Source organism: Perca fluviatilis, chromosome 12 (genome assembly GCF_010015445.1).
Source record: "Perca fluviatilis chromosome 12, GENO_Pfluv_1.0, whole genome shotgun sequence".
NCBI classification, from domain to species: Eukaryota; Metazoa; Chordata; class Actinopteri; order Perciformes; family Percidae; genus Perca; species Perca fluviatilis.
The window spans coordinates 38,884,752-38,904,022 of record NC_053123.1 but is presented as its reverse complement, the minus strand read 5'-3'; the positions used below and the strand labels follow the sequence as shown (position 1 = coordinate 38,904,022).

General features: G+C 44.4%; 1 protein-coding gene across 1 annotated transcript in view; it reads left to right on the top strand.

Annotated features, from left to right (window-relative positions):
- LOC120569501 (titin-like) overlaps positions 1-19,271 on the top strand; it is a 276,128-nt gene that overhangs the window by 171,660 nt on the left and 85,197 nt on the right. Inside the window, 17 exon segments of the mRNA XM_039817355.1 lie at positions 896-1,195; positions 2,103-2,284; positions 2,811-2,940; positions 3,672-3,862; positions 5,951-6,380; positions 7,424-7,729; positions 8,570-8,751; positions 10,194-10,323; positions 10,894-11,045; positions 12,915-13,062; positions 13,568-13,733; positions 14,788-14,939; positions 15,745-16,041; positions 16,414-16,713; positions 17,687-18,001; positions 18,740-18,888; positions 19,243-19,271. The exon segment at positions 19,243-19,271 is cut by the window's right edge and continues 122 nt beyond it. Of these exon segments, the coding sequence (XP_039673289.1) occupies positions 896-1,195; positions 2,103-2,284; positions 2,811-2,940; positions 3,672-3,862; positions 5,951-6,380; positions 7,424-7,729; positions 8,570-8,751; positions 10,194-10,323; positions 10,894-11,045; positions 12,915-13,062; positions 13,568-13,733; positions 14,788-14,939; positions 15,745-16,041; positions 16,414-16,713; positions 17,687-18,001; positions 18,740-18,888; positions 19,243-19,271 (3,559 nt within the window).

Here is a 19,271-nt window from a genome sequence, read left to right as displayed (position 1 = left end):
AGATGACATTTTTCTGACAAAATATATCAGAGAAACTTTGAGAATATCAGAGAAACAGCGTAGGAAAAACCCCCAAATAATAATCTTTGAATTTAATATTGTAGACCAGTGTTTCTCAAATGGGTGTACGTGTCCCCCTAGGGGTACGTTGGAGGACTGCAGGGGGTACGGGAGATATTTACCTAAATGTTTAATAGTTACAAGGCTGTTGTCCAGAACATTGTTCCTCTTTATGTAGATGTGACATCTGTGTCTCCTTCTTTAGACCTAATCTATCCTTCCTTCTACTTTCCTTCTACTTTTTACAAGTTTCTCACTTTTTTCTTCTTATGTCACTGTTTTTGAAGTTTTTGATTCTATTTTGACCTATTCTTGCCTTCCATCCTTCCTTCTTTCTACCATCTTTTTCCAAGTTTTGGCCTTTTTTTACAGTTTTTGTCTCTCTTTCTCATTAGCATTTAAAGCCCATCTTGCAGGGTTTATTTTCTAACGAATTTGCGCAATTTGGTAATAAGCATTTAAACTGTTACCCAACAACATCAAATACAATGGCTATCACATATTTTTCAGTTCCACAGTTTCAGTTCCAAGGCTGTAGTTTAGTAAATCTATCGCTGACAGCGCTGTACTGTTCCTCTTTATATACACTGGTTTTTCTACCGAAAATGATTAGCGCTGGTCTGGGGCTACTTGGCTTAAAGAAACAATTCAAAAGGGGGACATTAGTGAAAAAAGTTTGAGAACCAGTCATATAGACAACACATCTATGCTCCTCACTGTAAGGCTTTGCTGGCAGTTTGAGAAAACACTATTTTGTATTTTAAATTAGAAGATCTGTGAGCCCTAAAGTTCTTCTTCTCACGGTGTTAACCCAACTTGTCCCGCGTTGCTGCAGGAACCCCGTCTGCTCCGGAGAAGCTGCACTACACCGACAGAAGCCCGACCACCGTCACGCTGGCGTGGCAACCGCCTCGCACTGACGGCGGAAGCCCCATCGTCGGCTACTACGTGGAGAAGATGCGCTCCGACGGCACCGAGTTCGAGGTGGCCAACCGCAAGATGTTCACCGACTGCTGCGGAACCATCGAGAACCTGTCGGAGAACAACGAGTACCAGTTCAGAGTGAAAGCCGTGACCGAGGTGGGAGACGGGGAGCCCTCCAAGCCAATCGACGTCACGATCCAAGACGACCAAAGTAGGAAACTCACTGTTAAATTAAACCTGCTCCCTATGTCCCCATGTGTGTGTGTCTGATGGCACAACAATCTGTGAAACTGGTCCAGTATTAAACCAGAACCAAGCTGTAATGTAACCATACAGGACTAATGTTCTGTTGTTGCTGCTGACAGACTCACATTATTATTCTAAGTGTCTGACAACATTATGGGATGGATCCCTACAGAGATAGACCTTTTAGTTAAAGAGTAAGATCCTTTTAGTTTAACATGAAACAGCCCCGAAATCACCATCACCAAACTCACCAGACTCCATGTAAATAATCCGGACTTTTAGCGTGTATAGAGCCAGCATATCTCCACCAGACTCCATGTAAATAATCAGGACTTTTAGCGTGTATAGAGCCAGCATATCTCCACCAGACTCCATGTAAATAATCAGGACTTTTAGTGTGTATAGAGCCAGCATATCTCCACCAGACTCCATGTTAATAATCAGGACTTTTAGCGTGTATAGAGACAGCATATCTCCACATGTAAATGGGTGAATTAAGGGTTTATTTCAACCAAACCAGAGTGGTGATTGTTGGAACAGTGGAAAGATGAACCAAGACGGCTTTTGATAGTTTTATTTAGTTTCTGTCCACTTTGAATGAAGTGTGTTTTACGATGATAAAAGTCCTGATTATTTACATGGAGTTTGGTGGGTCCTTTAGGGCTACCTTGCAGCTTGTTTCTTGCTTGATACTGGACTGGAAGTTTCAGAGATTGTTGTTCCCATCAATCACTAAGACCCCAAAAACTTAGGAAAATTAGGGGTTAGGGTTGTAAAAAGACAACGTTACCCTTAAAGCGAGACTCTCCATGTTTATACATTCAGAGTGAAGCAGGTGAAACGCTGACAGATGTGTTTGTTTTTGTCCACAGTCGCTCCAGTTATCACCATCCTGAAGTTCTTCAAGAACAACGCCATCAACGTGAAGAAAGGCGCGGCCATCGACATCCCAGCAGAGGTGAAGGGACTCCCTCTGCCGACGCTGCGCTGGATGAAGGACGACGTAGAAATCCAGCTGCCCGAAGACGAGACGATGACCATGGAGACGCAGGAGGTCAGATAACCCATTCCTGGGTTCATGACCCACAGTTTGGTCCAGAGAAATCAAACAACTACACACCAGATTGTTATGAAAGTTCATGTCCAAATTTAAATAAGAGAGATTCTGCAGCAAATGAACACTACTACTTTGGTTTGATACATCATCAGTGATGTTGATGAGCGAAGGCTCCTTTTATTGTTCTGTGATGGTGTCTTCCGCGTAGACCTGTAACTTTTCGAGTCGAAATTTTAAATGAAAAACCTTTATTAACGTTTTGGTCGTCTTTTTCGACACTTTTGTGGCTTTCCCCCCCCGATGTTTTTGTCACTTTTTTCAACGTTTGTTGACTTTTTTTTTTTAGCCTTTCTTGATTTATGTCACTTTAATCTGACATTTTTCTCACTTTTTTGGACATTTTTCTCACTTTTCACGGTGATTTCATGGTTCATTGGTTAAAATGTTTCCCCCTCTAGTATGTTCACTTAAAGCACAGTGAAAGTGAATAAAAGACTGAATAAATTTGCTGTGTGTTCTTCAGGTGAACCGTACAACGCTGACGACTAAGATCGCCATCCCACAAACCATCCGGAAGGACAAAGGAAACTACAAGCTGGTGGCCGAAAACTGCTTCGGCAAAGCTGAGCACGTCATCCCGGTGGAAATCCTCGGTAAGAAGAACTCAGAAAACAGGAGTTTGTTTTGCACCAGTTATTTTCAATCAATTAAAGTCCCCAGGTACTTGTAGTTATCTACAAAGTCTACCACCTGTCCCTTGATGAGACTAGTCTCAGGGGTTGATAGATTTAGCCTAGAATCAATACTAAATCAATAATAAATGTGTGGTTGTGCGTGCGTGTGTGTGTGTCTGTCTGTCTGTGTGTCTGTGTGTCTGTGCGTGTGTCTGTCTGTGTGTGTGTGTGTGTGTGTGTGTGTGTGTGTTGTGTGTGTGTGTGTGAGATTATGTTTTTGTGTGTACGTGTGTGGGTGTCTGTCTGTCTGTGTCTGTGTATCTGTGTGTGTGTGTGTGTGTGTGTGTGTGAGATTATGTTTTTGTGTGTACGTGTGTGTGGGTGTCTGTGTCTGTGGGTGTCTGTCTGTCTGTGTCTGTGTATCTGTGTATGTGGTTGTGTGTGTGTGTGTATATTTAAATGTGACTGAAAAAGACAATTTATGTTTTATTGTTAATCACAGTATATTATATCTGATACTAACTGTAAAGTAACACGTGGAATAGTTCCATCTGTATTTGATTTGATTTATTTAATTGTATCAAGAATGCCATAAACATGAAAAGACATCTAATACAATCGAGGATAAAAACACAATAAAGTCCAGGACTTATTTCCATTGTGGTCCTCGATAGCGTTATTAACCCAGCCGTGTGTCTGTGTGTTCCCAGACCGCCCTCTTCCTCCGAGGAACATCGTGGTGTCGGACATCAAGGCCGACTCGTGCTACCTGACGTGGGACGCCCCGGAGGACAACGGCGGCAGCGAGCTCACCAACTACGTCATGGAGCGCCGCGACGCCAGCAAGAAGAAGTCCGACTACGAGCTTCTGACCGTCAACCTGATCGACCGACGATACGGGGTGAGATGTAAAATAAATCGGGAGTTCTCAAACGTTTCACTCAAAGGTCCCCATCGGACTTTTATTCCAGCTCAGAGGAACGATTGATAACAAAATAACTCAATCAACTCACTTTCAAGCAACGTACTGTACATACTGGGGGTCAGCTCTATGTTCCCACATTTCTACGATTCTTCTTAAAATTAGGCCCTATGTTAGGGTTAGGGTTACATTCCATTTGTAGTCCATTGCTACTGGATAATAGGTTGGGTGTAAGGGGGATAAAATCTGATACAAATTCATGAAAAAAGAAATGTGGGACCATAGGGCTGTGGGAACATAGGGCTGTGGGCCATAGGGCTGTAGGAACATAGGGCTGTGGGAACATAGGGCTGTAGGAACATAGGGCTGTAGGAACATAGGGCTGTGGGAACATAGGGCTGTAGGAACATAGGGCTGTAGGAACATAGGGCTGTAGGAACATAGGGCTGTAGGAACATAGGGCTGTAGGAACATAGGGCTGTGGGAACATAGGGCTGTAGGAACATAGGGCTGTAGGAACATAGGGCTGTAGGAACATAGGGCTGTGGGAACATAGGGCTGTAGGAACATAGGGCTGGTGGGAACATAGGCGCTGCAGGAACATGGGGCTAGGACCATAGGGGTGCAGGAACAAGGGCTGTAGGAACATAGGGTTGTAGGAACATAGGCGCTGCAGGAACATAGGGCTGTGGGAACATAGGGCTGTAGGAACATAGGGCTGTAGGAACATAGGGCTGTGGGAACATAGGCTGTAGGAACATAGGGCTGTGGGAACATAGGCCTGTGGGAACATAGAGGGCTGTGGGAACATAGGGCTGTGGGAACATAGGTTTTTGGGTTTGGAACATAGGGTCAGGAACAGGAAACATAGGGGTGTGGGAACATAGGCTTGGGAACAGGGCTGTGGGAACATAGGGCTGTGGGAACATAGGGCTGTGGGAACATAGGCTAGGAACATAGGGGGAAATAGTGGGAACATAGGGCCAGGAACAGGGCTGTTGGAAACATAGGGCGAGGGACATAGGGGAGGGGAACAGGTGGAACATAGATAGGAACATGGGCTAGGAACATAGGAACATAGGACTGTGGGAACATAGGGCTGTGGAACATAGGAACATAGGGCTGGGAACATAGGCTGTGGGACCATAGGGCTGTGGGAACATAGGGCTGTGGGAACATAGGGCTGTGGGAACATAGGGCTGTAGGAACATAGGGCTGTAGGAACATAGAGCTGAGGGAACATAGGGCTGTGGGACCATAGGGCTGTGGGAACATAGGGCTGTGGGAACATAGGCAGTGCTCCCGTTTGGGTTATCCGTACAGATCTACCAATGTATTCATTTATAGAAAGTAGGTTTTTAACATTAGAAAAAGTTGCACTTCATAAGGTTTTGTATAGATAACACAGGGTTTATGTGCTCGCTCGATCGCCTCGCCGTTTAGTCCGGACTTTGACAAGCTCTGAAATAGATTGTTAGCAAAAATGTATGAATCCCACCTCCGTAATCGTGTGTTTCCATCTTGTATCCTTCCCTCTCAAATATGTTTAACCCTTTAAAACCAAGTGACTGTAAATAAAAAAACATTGCTCACTCATTTCCTGTAACTTTCCTGTAAAGATGCTTTATTGTAATGTACAAACACACACACACATGCAGACAGACATAGTGCGTGGCACTATCTTTGTGGGGACCCATCATTGACATAATGCATTCCCTAGCCTAACCTTAACCATCACAACTAAATGCCTAACCTTAACCCTTACCCTCACCCTAACCATAACCTAATTCTAACCCTAGTCCTACAACCAAGTCTTAACCCTCAAACAGCCCTTTAAAGTTGTGGGGTCCAGCATTTTGGCCCCACAAAGCTGTCTGGACCCCACAAGTATACTGTATTCCCGGTTTTTGGACCCCACGGATGTAGTTAAACAAGAACACACACAAAGACACACACACACACACACACACACAGTCACGAATTATAATCATAATGGAGACTTTTTTCAATAAACATAAATAGACTGTTAGCAGTAATGGTCCATAACTGTGTGTGTGTCTCCTTCAGGTCTACAAGCTGGACGTGAACGGGCTCTACCAGTTCAGGATCAAAGCCGAGAACAAATACGGCGTGAGCGACGGCTGCGACTCAGAGAAGGTGCAGCTGCGGGATCCGTTCGGCCTCCCGGGACCGCCACGCAACCCCAAAATCATCGCCGCCACGGCGACCACCATGACGCTGACGTGGGACCCCCCGCTGGACAACGGCGGCTCCACCATCCAGGGCTACTGGCTGGAGAAGCGAGAGCGCGGTGCCGTGTACTGGGGCCGCGTCAACCGCGCGCCCGTCACCAAGCCCTCGGTGAAGGGGCTGCAGTACACCGTGCTCAAGCTCATCGAAGGCTCCGAGTACAAGTTCAGGATCGCCGCCTGCAACGCCGCGGGAACCGGACCGCCCTGCGAGGCCACCGAGTGCCGCTTCGCCCTCGACCCCTGCAGTGAGTCACACGTCCATTTCTTTCATTTAGATTAGATTAGATTAGATTAGATTAGATTAGATCAGATTAGTTTAGATTAGATTAGATTAGTTTAGATTAGATCAGATTAGATCAGATTAAATCAGATTAAATCAGATTAAATCAGATTAAATCAGATTAGATTAGATTAGATTAGATTTGATTAGATTAGTTTAGTTTAGATTAGATCAGATCAGATTAGATTAGATCAGATTAGTTTAGATTAGATCAGATTAAATTAGATCAGATCAGATTAGATAAAATCAGATTAGATTAGATCAGAGTAGATTAGATTAGATTAGTTTAGATTAGATTAGTTTAAATTAGATCAGATCAGATTAGATCAGATCAGATCAGATCAGATCAGATTAAGTTAGATCAGATTAGATTAGATTCAGCTGTATTGTGATTGTGCAGAGAACAAGTACAAAGACAACAAAATGCAGTTTGCGTCCAACCAGAAGTGCAAAAAGAGCAGAAAAGTGCAATGTGATATTCAAGTATAGACAAGAAATATAGTGCAGTGTAGACAGTAGTGTACAGTTGGTAAACAGAAGGTGGTTTAGAGTGATATAAATATAAATATGTGCAGTGTATTAGCAGTTACCTTATAAGAGCATAATAAATATGGCTATGTAATATGAACAATGTATGAACAACATGTACAGATATGTGCAATGTAGTAGCAGTAGCATTATGCTAGTAGTAAGAATAATATAGTACATGTTGAAATAAACCCTCAGGGGGCTCAGCATGTTGGGTTCCCTACAATAGTTCAACAAAACATAACATGAAGAAAGAAATAAGAAACATCTAGTCTGATAAAATGAGAAAGGAAGGATCACAGTGTTTACCCTGTCAGCGACTTCAAAACTAACTTTATTAATCAGTTTAAAGTCTGCATTTTGCAGCTTTGATACAAATCTGAATCAGCAAAATGAGCCTAATAATCACTAGTGACTTAGTGAAACCACATCTCTGTCAGAGGCGTTACCATGACGTTGTCCCCCCACCCCTCCTCTCAGAGCCCCCCAGCCCCCCCTGCAGCCCCGAGGTCAAAGACAAGACCAAGAGCAGCATCACGCTGGGCTGGAGCCCGCCAGACCGTGACGGGGGCAGCCCCATCAGCGGTTACATCATCGAGGTGCATGAGGAGGGCTCTCCTGATTGGAGGAGGGTGAACCCTGCCGACAAGCTGCACCCGTCCACCGAGATCACCGTCCCAGACCTGAAGGAGGGCAAGAAGTGCAGGTTCAGGATCTACGCCGTCAACTCAGCCGGGAACTCTGAGCCCGCCAAGACCGGAGACATCCTGGTGCAGGACATCCTGAGTAAGAGACAGAGACACACACACACACACACACACACACAGAGACACACAGACACACAGACAGACACACACACACACACAGACAGACAGACACACACACAGACACACACACACACACACACACACACACACACACACACACACAGACACACAGACACAGACAGACACACACACACACACACACACACACACACAGAACAGACACACACATACAACAACACACACACACACACAGACAAACACAGACAGACACACACAAACAACACACAGACACACACATAAACACACAGACAGACACACACAAAACATCACACACAACAGACAGACAGACAGACAGACACACATACACACACACAAAACACACACACACACAGACAGACAGACGGACACAACACAACACACACGACAAAGACAGACAACAAAACACACACACACACAAAAACACACACACACAAAGACAGACAGACAGACACAGACAGACAGACACACAAACACACAGACACACACAGACACACACACACAACACAACAACACAAACACACAACAGACACACACACACACACACATAAACACACACAACACACAGACAGACAGACAGACAGACACAAACACACACACACACACAAACAGACAGACAGACAGACAGACAGACAGACAGACAGACAGACACACACACACACACACACACACACAGACACACACACACAGACAGACAGACAGACACACAGACACACACACACACAAACAGAGAGACAGACAGACACACACACCAAGACACAAAAACCAAGCTTATGGTTGTAATAACTCTGTTTGTTTGTGTGTTTGTGTGTCTGTTGTGTAGTCGAGCCGACGGTGAGTCTGGACGTGGGGGCCCAGGATCTGCTGAACTGCAGAGCGGGAACCACCATCAAGATCACCGCCACCATCACGGGACGTCCCGCTCCCAAAGTCACCTGGACCTTCGACGGCACCGCCGAGAGCGAGAAGAAGAACGAGCTGCACACGCTGCCCGTGGACTCGGAGGTCTCAGCCTTTAACCTTTAACCCTGAATCTGTCACTGCCCCGCCGTTAGGGCTGGTTCTGGCTCAACTAGCTGCACCATATAAGAGAAAGACACAGAGAAGATGACACTGCTAACTTTTTGGATAAAAGCGTATGGACTTTTATGGGAAAAAACCTAATATTTGTGTAATATGCAGAGTTTATTTCTGTTTCCCCTGACTGCCAACACCTAGAAGAACACTTTTCAAAAGCCAAAAGGATTCATTCTTCTTATTGTTTGTGATATCAGTTTAGTCTTTTTGTTGTCTTCATAGTCATTTAACAATTCATATATTCATGGTACATCCCTGCAGCGTCCATATCCTGATAGTCAAGTCAAGTCAAGTCAGCTTTATTGTCAATTTCTTCACATATACTAGACATGAGGTAGCCTGGGTAAACCCTGACAAATTTGAGATTTGCTCTGTAAGTTTGTCTGGCGAAGAGCCCGTTCAAGCCCATTTCCAATGTCCCCAAAATCGAGGCACCAATCACAACCGCTGAGGCAGGCTCTACACCAATCACAACCGCTGTTCGGGCTTTACACCAATCAGTTACAACTGAGAATGGGTCTGGTGTCAACCAGGCTAGACATGCAGAGGAATTGAAAGTTGGTTTCTCACCATCCCACGGTGAAGAAGAAAAAAATGTGCAACAGATAAGACAAGACATTCTTATCACAAAATTAAAAAAGAGCTCAACAGATAGGGATATTTTTCTAATACTAAAACTAAAACAATAAACGGCAACAAGACAAGATCACCAGACACAAGAATGTCACAAGCAGCAAACATTGTTATATGATGTGTCGTGGTAGAGCAGAAAGATGTGCAAAAATGCAATAATGGAAAAAGTTTCGGGATGCAAGAAAATGCTATGTACAAAAAATAAAGTAAAATAGCTGAGGTTCTCCTGAAAGACATGATGTCTAGAACTTGATGGTGCATCACAGGGTTGAGATTATACAAACATTATTACACAAGGAGACCAGGGGGAACACAAGATAGAAATAAGGACTTAGACCTTTGAGTGATACTTGTGATACATAACCAGATATTAAAGTGTTCTCAGTATTCTGCTAAAATACATCAAACTGCTTGTTGAGTTTAAATGAAAGGAAATCATTTCTAACTTTCTTTTATTGAACACATTGAACATTGAGTTGAAAATAAAAGGCAGCACTAAAAATAGAATGACAGTTTACATTTTAATGTGTAGTTTTCTGCTGAGATTTTGTCTTTCACCATGTGTTTATTGCGCAGGTTGATATTGAAATGACGATAAAAAGATGACATATTGTGCAGCTCTAGACAGAACTATTGTTGCTTTTGTAGTTTTAATTGTGCCTGGGTTTTTATGAGCTGTGGAGAAAGTGTGAAAGACAACTTTAAAATGGTTTTCTGACTTGTTTCCTCCCTCCCAGATTGTCACCACGGCCACGACGTCGACCATCGTCATCCCCGAGTGTAAAATGAACCACAGCGGCCGCTACATCCTCAACGTGGAGAACGCCGCCGGACACAAAGTGGTCAAAGTCAGAGTCACCGTGCTCGGTACGCCAAGCTTTACTTATAATCGCAGTAATGCATACACTCAAATTCTTACTACTCAAATCTTAAGCTAATTCTGTGTGTCCTGATTCAGATTACTTTTATTTAAAACCGGGACAATGCACACGTTAACATTAACCTTGTATAAGAACAAGGAGAGATGCATTGTTCCAGGCTGTAGCACAAGTGCTATTTTCTGACCCTAGTCCCAACAGTGTGTTGTTGTCCTGAGTCTAATACACACTCAGATTCCCGAAGCTATATGGTAATCAGAGCTTGAGCTAACTAAGTGTGTGTTCCCAAGTCTATACATACAGGGATACAACTATAATAATGAGAATAACACATCTAGAATATAGAAATATTACTACACATGCTCTTTGTATTTACTGTAGAGAGAAAAGCAACGTGACATTCTCCTGACAGTTGTGTGTATGTTAGAATAATTAGAACTAGAGAAAGGGATCAAAACTGGAGACGTGGGGCAGATTATCAGCTCCAAGCCTTCCTGGCAGTCTGTAATGTGTTGTTGTTGTTGTTGTTGTTGTTGTTGTCGTTGTTGTGTGTGTGCAGACCTGCCCGGGCCGCCCAGAAACTTTACAGTGAGCGACGTGACGAGAGGAACCTGCCGACTCACCTGGAAAGCTCCAGAGAGCGACGGAGGAGAGAGAGTCAAGAGCTACTTCATCGAGGAGAAGACGGTGACCGGCAAAGCCTGGACCAAGGTACGCGCCGGGAATGGGCGGGGCCTATATCAGGAGATTGAGCTGAGTTTAGGGAATGGGCGGGGCCTATATCAGGAGATTGAGCTGAGTTTAGGGAATGGGCGGGGCCTATATCAGGAGATTGAGCTGAGTTTAGGGAATGGGAGGGGCCTATATCAGGAGATTGAGCTGAGTTTAGGGAATGGGCGGGGCCTATATCAGGAGATTGAGCTGAGTTTAGGGAATGGGAGGGGCCTATATCAGGAGATTGAGCTGAGTTTAGGGAATGGGCGGGGCCTATATCAGGAGATTGAGCTGAGTTTAGGGAATGGGCGGGGCCTATATCAGGAGATTGAGCTGAGTTTAGGGAATGGGCGGGGCCTATATCAGGAGATTGAGCTGAGTTTAGGGAATGAGAGGGGCCTATATCAGGAGATTGAGCTGAGTTTAGGGAATGAGAGGGGCCTATATCAGGAGATTGAGCTGAGTTTAGGGAATGGGCGGGGCCTATATCAGGAGATTGAGCTGAGTTTGGGAATGGGCAGGGCCTATATCAGGAGATTGAGCTGAGTTTAGGGAATGGGAGGGGCCTATATCAGGAGATGAGCTGAGTTTAGGGAATGGGCGGGGCCTATATCAGGAGATTGAGCTGAGTTTAGGGAATGGGAGGGGCCTATATCAGGAGATTGAGCTGAGTTTAGGGAATGGGCGGGGGCCTATATCAGGAGATTGAGCTGAGTTTAGGGAATGGGCGGGGCCTATATCAGGAGATTGAGCTGAGTTTAGGGAATGGGAGGGGCCTATATCAGGAGATTGAGCTGAGTTTAGGGAATGGGCGGGGCCTATATCAGGAGATTGAGCTGAGTTTAGGGAATGGGCGGGGCCTATATCAGGAGATTGAGCTGAGTTTAGGGAATGGGAGGGGCCTATATCAGGAGATTGAGCTGAGTTTAGGGAAGGCGTGGATGTCAGAGCGGATATAGTTTGGTTAGTAGTAGTTTAGTTAGCGGTGTTTGAATTCTCCGCGGTTAATTTCATTCACTATATAGTCCACTATAAAATACCCGCAATACACTGCTAATCTGACCGTGCATCTGATATATATGTATATATATATATATATATATATATATATATATATATATATATATATATACTACTGACACAACAATGTTTTCAGTGGAGTGTTGTTATAAACACTATATAGTTCACTCTTTAATAAACAATATTTAGGGAATAGTGAGTGAGTGAATGAGGGAACGGTTTCCAACACAGCTAAAGTTTCTGGATGTACGGTGTGGGAGTTATAGGGCAAACCATGTTATTTTAGTTGTAGCGCCCCCTGCTGGTGGATATGTGTAATTGTTGGTGTCTGAGGTACGCGTTCCAGCCTGTACCAGCCCTGAGAGTAACGGTGTAGGCTGCAGTATGAGTTTTATTATAGTATAAGTATGTTAATAATAAAAACCTTAGCTGCTTATAACAATCAGTGCTCTGTTACAAGTCTACTTATGCCCTGTCTTTTGTTGTCTGTCCTGTCCCTTGTCTATCTTAAATGCTCTACTTTAAGTAGTAATTGCACTTTATGTATAATCTATAATGTGTGTGCACATTATATATATAAAATGACACACACAGACACACACACATTATATAAAAATGACAAATGTCATTTTTATATATTTTTAAATGTAGCCTGCCTCAAATGCCATTTTTATATATTTTTAAATGTGTAACACCACATGATCCACAGTGAAACGTGGTTTTGTCTCACTATATACAGCATATATATATTATATGTGTGTATGTATATGGTTGAAATGACAATAAAACCCACTTGACTTGGTAATCTGAAGTGCTGTAAGCCGTGTTGTTGTCTTGTTCCTGCAGGTGAGCCCGGCCTGCATCGCCCAGTCTCTGGTGGTTTCAGACCTGATCAACGGTCAGGAGTACATTTTCCGCATCCGGGCTGAGAACCGCTTCGGCTTCGGCCCGTACGTCGAGACCGCCGAGGGAACCAAGGCCAGGGATCCAGTCCGTACGTCTGCGCCCTTTCATTCTCTCTCCTCTGCTGGGGTTTAACACCGCGTACATTTAAAAGAACCCTCCACAAACAGAACAAACTGTTCAATCAAAGTACATCTTATCTGATCACCCGGAGGACGGCTCTATTTATTAAAGGCCTTTTAATCACTTTTTGTAACCAACCTTGAGTTCCTGGACAGGATGTTTTATGACTTTCTTGGTGGTAATTCTTCTTCCTTTTTGTGAACATCTTATCTGTTTTTAGTTTTAGACAGAATCTCAACTTAAACTCCAACTATTTAGGTTTATATTTCGACTCTTAAGTTCAAGCCACACATTGTTTGAAACAAAATTCATTTCCAGACTCTTGAAAACAAGACGATACATTTGAAGGGTTTTTATCCATATGTCCCATCAAACGAAGAAAGAATTGCTTCGATGAATCGATTAATTGCACGAGGAAAGATTTGCTTCTTTCCGGCAGAGACTTGTGATAACTTTGTGAGCCGTGTCTGCAGGTCCTCCCGACCCCCCCACGCGGCTGAAGATCAAGAGCGTGAGGAAGGGCGCCGTGAAACTGACCTGGAAGGCTCCGAAGAACGACGGCGGCGCGCCCGTCACACACTACAGCGTGGACCTGCTCTGCTGGGAGGCCGGCAGCGCCCAGAAGGAGTCCTGGAGGAGGTAAACATGAGAACCCCCCCCCCCATGTTACTGCGTAGGAATCGTCTTTCCACTTTGGACTCTTTTTCAGACGGTGTCAGGGGCTTCAGTAACTTCCTGTTCCAGGGTTCATACGTTTTGAAAAAACCTGGACAAGTTATGCAAATTCCAGGCCTGGAAAGGTTTTGGAAACATGAAAAGACCCAGAAAGTTTTGGAAAAGTCATGTAATTGTTTTTAACACAGCATAATAACATGTGATTAATAAATGTATTTTCACATCGTCTTAACCTCAGCGTTGTATCCGGGGAGAGATATTAAGAATCCATCTATGAACCACAGACATTATCATTCATTTATAGTTAAACCTCTGAGGGTCAACTTTAACACTGATTAGTATTCTTATTGGAGAATGTCCACTGACATTTTCAGGAACACACAGTCATGGAAATTAGCCAACAAGTCATGAAAAAGAATTGGTTAAAATGCGTATGAACCCTGCTGTTTTTTTTTTTCTTCCTGTAATACCTATTCCTTACTATAACTCTATTTCTTATATTTTTAATATATTTTTAACTACCTTCCTGTTTAATTTCTGTCTGTAACTACCTATCCTGTCCTATAACTACCTATAACTACCTATCCTGTCCTGTAACTACCTATCCTGTCCTGTACTAAACTACCTATCCTGTCCTGTAACTACCTATCCTGTCCTGTAACTACCTGTCCTGTCCTATAACTTCATATCCTGTCCTGTAACTACCTATCCTGTCCTGTAACTACCTATAACTACCTATCCTGTCCTGTAACTACCTGTCCTGTCCTGTAACTACCTATCCTGTCCTGTAACTACCTATCCTGTCCTGTAACTACCTGTCCTGTCCTGTAACTACCTGTCCTGTCCTGTAACTACCTATCCTGTCCTGTAACTACCTATAACTACCTATCCTGTCCTGTAACTACCTGTCCTGTCCTGTAACTACCTATCCTGTCCTGTAACTACCTATAACTACCTATCCTGTCCTGTAACTACCTATAACTACCTATCCTGTCCTGTAACTACCTATCCCGTGCAGGTGTAACCGGAGAGACGTGGACACCACCAGCTACCGGGTGGAGGACCTGACGGAGGGAGACGAGTACGAGTTCAGAGTGATGGCACACAACTCGGTCGGACCCAGCCGACCCTCGACTACCGTCGGACCCGTCGTCGCCCAGAACCAGACCTGTAAGAGGGTGGGGAGGGGAGGGGGAGAGACACTCTCCAGCTGCATTATGGGAAATGTTAGGGGCGGGGCTATTGTTCAGATTTTATCAGCTGTTCAATAGAAAAACATTGCCAGCCACTTGTGTATTTTACCAGCCTTTGGCGGGTGGGCGGTGTTGATTTTGTACCCTGGGTGTTGCTCTAATGAAAGACATTATGCATTATGGGAAATGTAGGATCAATGTTTTTGGACTAACATACACAGTAGTAGATTGGTAACTGCTTCTATTAAAGGTGCTGTAGGTAGGATTGTGATGATCCAGGATTTAGCCAAAAAATTTGAACATCAACAACTTCTCAGTCCCTCCCCCCCTTTCCGCTAAAGCCCAAAACGGTCTCCTAAGCCCCTCCCCCCACAAGAGAGAATGAATGCGTGTGCATGAGCAGTGATTGACACGCAGTTAGACTCCCCCCCTGGCCCTGATTGGTGCATCTGAACAGTTAGACACCCCCCCTGGCCCTGATTGGTACATCTGAACAGGGAGCTGTGGATTTTTGCAAATCTCACTCCAGGCTGTAGGTGGAGCCAGAGGAGCTGGATTTATTTTAAATGACCTGCTTCATGTAGTTCTACTGGAACATAGGGTCAGTTTCAGCAGATATGACAGAAAGGTAGTTTTGTAAGTCTTACCTACTGCATCTTTAAGCCATGTTTATTTTATTTCTTATGTTTTTTTGTATTTTTTATACTCTTTTTGTAACGTGCATTCTGTGTTATAAACAGTGACACATTTTAAAACCATTGTGTGTTTTCTGTGTGCCGCAGGCGCTCCGTCCATCAAGCTGGGGGAGTTCCTGGAGGTGGAGCAGGGCACCGACATCAGCATCGTGGCGAAGATCCGCGGCTGTCCGTTCCCCACGCTCACCTGGTACAAGGCTCCGCCCCTAAAGTCGGACACCCAAGTGGAGGTGCAGTACGACGAGCACATCAACAAGCTGGTGTCGGACGACAGCTGCACGCTGCTGATCCAGCAGGGCAAGCGGCCCGACACGGGCATCTACACGCTGGTCGCCTCCAACATGTTTGGCAAGGCCTCCAAGGAGATGAGGCTCAACGTGCTCGGTACGGAGAAGACTCTACCACAAGTACCACAAAATACAACGATTTTTATCAAGAGATCATGACAAAACGCAGCATTTTAATCGAAATATCACCACAAAACACAGACTGGACCTGAGAGCTGTCTAAGACCTTGGATCACAGTTATCTCCAGGCGGGATTCACCTGCACCATTTCTGTTTTATTCTGACTTATCTAAAAAACAAAAGCTGTGTTTTAAGTGAACTGCAGGTTTTATTGGCTGAAATATCATCCGATTTATCTCAAAACAAAAGCGAAAACAGAAAGTTGTAAAAAAACATAACAAATTTGTGAATACAAATCATGAAAAACCGGGATGATTTCTGTCGTTTGAACTTGTTTTTCTTCCTCCAGGCCGCCCCGGTGCTCCCTCGGGTCCCATTAAGTTTGAAGAGATCAGCGCCGAGCGGATCACGCTGTCCTGGCTGCCGCCGACAGACGACGGCGGCTCCAGCATCACCAACTATGTGATCTGGAAGTGCGTGGCGAGCAGGAAGACGTGGGTGCCCGTCACCACGGAGCCCAAAGAGCGGCTGTGGACAGTGGAGAACCTGATGCCGGGACACGAGTATGTCTTCCGCATCATGGCGCAGAACAAATACGGCGTCGGGGACCCGCTGGACAGCGAGCCCGAGGTCGCCAGGAACCTTTACAGTAAGTCACACATAACTCTGAGAAAATAAAACGTTAAACACTTCAGGTTCAGGTTCAGGTGACTTTATTGGTACCAGTAGGTAAACTAGGTTTACAGTCTAAGAGGGCAGGACATCCTTAAAACTTTGTAGACCACCACATAACATGCAACACACAAAACATGTAAAACATATAAAACAGAACATGGATAAGAAACGGTACATGACCACATTGACTTGTGCAGCTATATGCAGAAATTCTACAGCTAGTACATGACCAAGGCGCTCGTGCGTTGTGTGCAAGTAATTCTACAGTTTAACAGAGTGATTGCTGCTGGGACAAAACCAGGAACTTTTAGCCTCCGTCCAGAGGGGATACTGGAATCCCCTATTCAAAGGGTGAAGGCTATCTTCTAAGATGGCCGTAGCTGTCTGCTGTAGTTGTTTAGCATACAGGGATGTGGGGGGTGCAGCTGGGACTCACCAGTCAGCTTACTTGACCATCTTACAATCTGATTTAGGCGATTCTTGTGCTTAACTGAAACCCACCCACACCATGACACTAAGGATAAAGGATATCATGCCTTCGATAAAGGCATGATAAAATAATGTCATCATGGTCTTGTCTATATGAAAATGGTACAATTTTCTCAAGCAGTATAGACGCTGTTGTCCCTTTTTTACAGACAGCTTCACAATTCTGCTGGAAATTAAATTTAGAGTCAATAATTGTCCCTAGATATCTATAGGATTCTACTTGATCCACTAGTTGACCATTTATAGTTATGGCCTCATATCCTGGAGTTTTACCAAAATCAATGTACATATCCTTTGTTTTGGATATGTTTAATTGAAGGTTGTTCTTCAGTCTGTTCCCTTGTATTTTGATCGCAAAAGAAATAACCTGTAAGTTTACTGAATGATTCTATTTTATTTTACAACTATACCCCTCTATTTAAAACTAAACCCCTGACCTTGTCCCCCCACCCGTGCAGCGATCCCGGGTCAGTGTGAGAAGCCGACGGTCAGCGCCGTCACGCTGGACTCCATGACGGTCAGCTGGGAGGAGCCAGAGGACGACGGCGGCACGCCGATCACCGGCTACTGGCTGGAGAGGAAGGAGACGACGGGCAAACGCTGGGCGCGCGTCAGCCGCGATCCACTGCGCCCCTCGGGCATGGGCGAGCAGTTCGTAGTCAGCGGACTCATTGAGGGGTCGCAGTACCTGTTCAGAGTCACCGCCATCAACGCTGCCGGACCCGGGCCCGTCAGCAAACCCACAGATCCCATCTTCGCCAGGGACCCCATCTGTAAGAACACACTCTGAAATCACACAAGATCACAATAAACTGAATATCTTTGGGTTTTGGACTGAGATACTTTGCATTTTATAAAACTAGGGTGGACATTTTTCATTTTTTTTCTGACATTTTATAGACCAAACAATGGACATTTTTCACAGCAGACATGTTGACTTGTCATAGTAGGAAAAGCACAGCTGAGATTGATAACCTTAACGATGGCTCAGTTCCATCAAGTGTCCCAGTAAGATATTTCAGTGAGTCAGCATGACCAATACCAGGACCTCTCCTAAGTGGAATGCAAGTCAAGTCAAGTGGGTTTTATGGTCATTTCAACCATATACCCTGTATATAGTGAAACGAAACAACGTGTCACCATGGATCAAGTGGTGTTACACATTCAAAATATATAAAAACGACATTATATAAAAACAACATTGTATGAAAACAACATTATATTAAAACAACATTATATAAAAATGACATAAAAACGACATTCGAGACAGGCTACATTTTGTGCACACACATTATAGACTATACATGAAGTGCAATTACTACTTAAAGTAGAGCATTTAAGACAGACAATGTTTTTTAATACACCTGTGCTTTTCCTACTATGACATGTCAACATGTCTGCCGTGAAAAAGGTCTATTACTCAAGAAAATGACCGGCAGAAAAATCGGAAATGAAAGCTACACAAGTTTATGTTTTGACTATGTTAACCGGCTGTCTGTCTGCTCCTGTAGCCCCGCCCTCTCCTCCCACCCCGAAGGTTTCTGATTGGACGAAGACCTCGGTGGACCTGGTGTGGATCCCTCCTCTGAAGGATGGCGGCTCAAAGATTATAGGCTACTGGGTGGAGTACAAGGAAGAGGGCACCGAGGCCTGGGTCAAGGTTAGAGCCAATCAGACACCACGTTTACATTTCATCATCGATTTTGGGATCGTATCGGTGTCAGAGAGAGATCCGTGCTTTTTTTGAAAAAAAACCTAAACCCTGAAAAAAGTCTGAAGTTAGAGCGCGAGAGTGGTTTCTATGCAGATGATACACCGCTTTGTCTCATTGGTGGAAACTGGTTTCAGATCGCTGCAGACCAGAGACTCTCAACGAGACTAAAGTTTAAACTCGTCTCGTCCAGAATCATCGGTCTGAACTGGGCTTAAGAGACACACACAGAAAATTGTGTGTTTTGTAAAGTTGTTGATAAAAAAAGAGCCGTTTTACAAACTCCGTGTCTATGTTTTTCAGGCCAAGGAGACGGAAATCCGCGGCACCCG